Below are 3,251 nucleotides of genomic sequence, written 5' to 3' on the forward strand. Positions count from 1 at the left end.
AATTGAATCCTGGGTGTAGTTTGATGGTTTCTATGATTTTTTTGTAAAGGTTGTAAATATTACACAAAGAAAAGAATTTATTCTTTAGACACTCCTTTAATAAATTAAAAGACAAAGCATGCACAACCAGAATGTTACAGGCATATAAATACATGTATCTTGAATGTTATCTTCACTTAGAAGAAAGTTTTCCTCCTTCTTAGAAGGTGTTTAGACACACTTGGTGAGCCAAAAGCCATAGCTTGTAGCTGAGCAGTAGATCTGCAGGAAGTGAAGACCTTCTCCACACCTCTTCATAACCAATACGACATCTGTTGTTAAAAAACATATTAACATTAAAAACTTTTTTAAAAAAGGTTTCCTTCCCAATCTTCCACCATGCAGGACAATTTTTGGTTTCTAGAATCTAGTAGTAGTTACTACAACCAGTATTAAAATGTGTTAATGAGAATGAAAAGTTATACTAGAAATAAGACTGCCAATATTTAAATGAAACAATAAATTCTGTGCTAAATAAGAGATCCTTGAGGGAGGAAGAAAGAAGAAACTATGAATTCCTTACCAACACTTCCTTTTCCCATTTGTATCTTCTTTACTTCCAAAACTTCGTTTCTGTCTGAGCACTGGAACACAATGATCTTTATTGGATTGTTCACTTGGTTTTATTGTCTGCATACATTTAATTGTTGTAAGAAACTTGCCACATTCTGGAAATCCACATGACCAAGCAAGATCTTCAGCTGTTTGCCCATTCTTATTACATAAACTGAATTTGAGACAAAAAATTAGTTAAGTAAAAGTTGACAGTAGTTTAGCCTTTTTTTATATCTTCCTAACAAAGGCGCTTTGGGCTCATACAAATGTTGGTTGCAGAATAGAAGAGGTAAAGGAAGCATAGAGGAATTCCATTTTTGCTCACTATTTATCCTCAATGGCTAGCACAGAGTACAGCACAGAGTGGGCATTTTATTTTTGCACGAATGAAAGAGTATTCTTTGTTCACTACAATGAGTTAAGTATGCAAAGGAAGTCAGTGAGAACTTCTATAGAATGGCTTTTCTAAACCAAAACTAAGATGTAACACTGCCATGACAGATGAATAGAACTGTATCTCTGATTGCTTAGGATCCATTTTTTATTTATTCAAATTCAATACATAGTATTAGATGTCATTAACAGCCTAAGTTAACATTTAAACATTATCAACGGCAAGCATCATGTAATTAAGCTGTAGGAGTCTGATTAGTTTAATCCAAGAAAATATAAAATCTGAAGCCACTGATTTCATACTTACTCAATTTGGGCGTCACTGGCTACAAGCAGGCTGAGGCATTCCATGCTTCCAACTTTTGCTGCCTTGTGTAGTGGAGCTTCTCCAAAAACATCCTTACAGACAAAACAGCACATTTTAGTCTCTCCCCGAAACACTCTAGTGTAAGTTGGTGGGTGAAGTCTATTGTTTGAGGAAGCTATTTGAGGAAGCGGGGTTAGAAATGCATTGTACTGGACCGAATTTTTTAATTCTTTTTTTAAAATAAAATTCACTTGGTGCCCTATTAAATACAAAGTTGTCATTAATAAAAATATGTGCAGCCACAGCTACAAACATACATTAAGTTTTAAGTGAATAAAAGCAAACTACAATCCTACAGAATAAAAAAATTACAATTTAAAATTCACCATACTTTAATATTCAATGAAGATGAAAACTACCCTAAGAAAGTTCTGTAAGGAATTGTATTGGTTGTGAGCATGCCTCACAAGTATTGCTATCCTGAGACTTTTAATTTGGTAATGGAGCAATTGTTCCTTTGGAAATGAACTGCAGACCTTGGAAATGCTGTCCCACGTAGTAGCCAGCAACCATATATCCAGCTAATGAGCACCTGAAATGTGGCTAGTCTGAATTGAAATGTGCTGTAAATGTAAACTACACAGCAGATGGAGACGACACATGAAAAGCAAATGTAAAATATCAGTAATGTTTTATATTGATTACATATGAAATGATAATATTTTGGATTAATTGGGTTAGGTTACTAAAATTTTCATGTTTCGTTTTACTTCATTAATGTGGCTACTAGAAAATCTTAACATACGTGTCTCACATTATATTTCTATTGGACATCGCTGCGACAGTCATGTTTCTAATAATTGAAACGACTGAATCTCGGCGTCTAAGAAGTGTTTGTGTGGATTTGGGGTGGAGGGGGAGGGTTGCACACGGCAACAATCAGTTACCTAGTTACCTGTTGGTTGAGGTCAGCGCCGGTCTGCAGCTGCCAGAGAAGAAAGCAAGCAAGGCCGCCACCTGCGGCCAAGTGGACAGGCGACTGCTCGCAGGGATCCGGGGGTGCGTTGACGGAGGCCCCGGTCTCCAGCAGATGCCTCAGACTATCCACCTGCGAGAAAAGAACAGCTCCAGCACCGCCTCGCCTTTGTCAAGGCTCATGCCCTCCCTGGATTGAACATCTTCCTCCACTCCAAAAACCTTCCAACTCTGAAGAAGCTTGGCTTGGCAAGGCCAAGTGGTCAGTAAGCCATCACCCTAGCTAGCCCTCCCTAGAAGACTTAAGCCTGCAGGGCAAAAGCAGCCTGAGTCTCACCTCGGGGTTGCAATCGAGCAACAGCATCTCCCACCTAAAGTAGAGGACTGGAGTGCTTGGGAGAGCAGAGCGGTGAGGCGCTCGCTGCAGACAAACAGGTAAGAGAGCACAAGCCGCCCAAGAGCAGGAGAATTTAAAGATCCCCAGGGCCAGCGGGCCGGCCCCTCCCCGCCGCGCCACAGCTCTGGCTGCGCCCCAGCAGCCCAACCCTGGGCTGCCGGCGTTTGTCCGCCCAGCTGCAGCCGCACGTACACAAACACTGACACGTGCAACTGGGAACCCAGAAACGCTGGCGGGGAGAAAGGAGGAGGAGGCAGCGCGGGTCTGCCAGCTGATTGGCCCAGCGTGAGGCGTCAGGCCCGCCCACCTTGGGGCGGGGCCCCGAGCCTCTCCCCTCGCAGCCCCTGTGCGCGTGCGTCGTGAGGGACAGGACTCCGGGCGGTTGGGCTTCAGCGGCCGCCGTGAGGCGCGCTGAGTTCGGCACGTCTCACGCTGTCGTGCTCACCTGTTTAGGCCCTTTGGGGAAGCGGAAGTCGCGGGCGGAGGTTTTGGTTTTTGCTGGCACGCACGTAACCAGGAAACCAGGGAGCTACAAGGAGCTCGGCTGCAACAGGACCTTTGGAAGCTGCTACGCTTGGTGCTGGC

The 3,251-nt window shown here is 43.3% G+C and overlaps 1 protein-coding gene across 2 annotated transcripts; it reads right to left on the reverse strand.

Moving 5' to 3' along the window:
• Positions 1–80: 80 nt before the first annotated feature.
• Positions 81–2,870, reverse strand: ANKRD37 (ankyrin repeat domain 37). Of its 2 annotated transcripts, XM_060001428.1 has the most exons (5): positions 2,607–2,845; positions 2,250–2,402; positions 1,295–1,386; positions 563–766; positions 81–311 (listed from the first exon to the last, which is right to left on the reverse strand). In XM_060001428.1, coding segments are annotated over exons 1-5 (477 nt in total). In that variant the 5' UTR covers positions 2,634–2,845; the 3' UTR covers positions 81–310. The 2 variants fall into 2 exon arrangements, with proteins under 2 accessions (XP_059857411.1, XP_059857410.1); XM_060001427.1 differs by lacking the exon at positions 81–311 and having other exon boundaries at positions 559–766; positions 2,607–2,870.
• Between the last annotated feature and the right edge of the window lie 381 nt (positions 2,871–3,251).

This window comes from Delphinus delphis, chromosome 21 (assembly GCF_949987515.2).
Source record: "Delphinus delphis chromosome 21, mDelDel1.2, whole genome shotgun sequence".
NCBI classification, from domain to species: domain Eukaryota; kingdom Metazoa; phylum Chordata; class Mammalia; order Artiodactyla; family Delphinidae; genus Delphinus; species Delphinus delphis.

What these genes read in the sequence shown, in the direction of transcription:
- ANKRD37 (XM_060001427.1), bottom strand. Translation starts at nt 2,633, where the DNA reads ATGCTGTTGCTCGATTGCAACCCCGAG. An exon ending in GCGCTGACCTCAACCAACAG is followed by an intron (nt 1,387 to 2,249) that starts GTAACTAGGTAA and finishes TTTGTCTGTAAG; the next exon opens with GATGTTTTTGGAGAAGCTCC. An exon ending in GCCAGTGACGCCCAAATTGA is followed by an intron (nt 767 to 1,294) that starts GTAAGTATGAAA and finishes TCTCAAATTCAG; the next exon opens with TTTATGTAATAAGAATGGGC.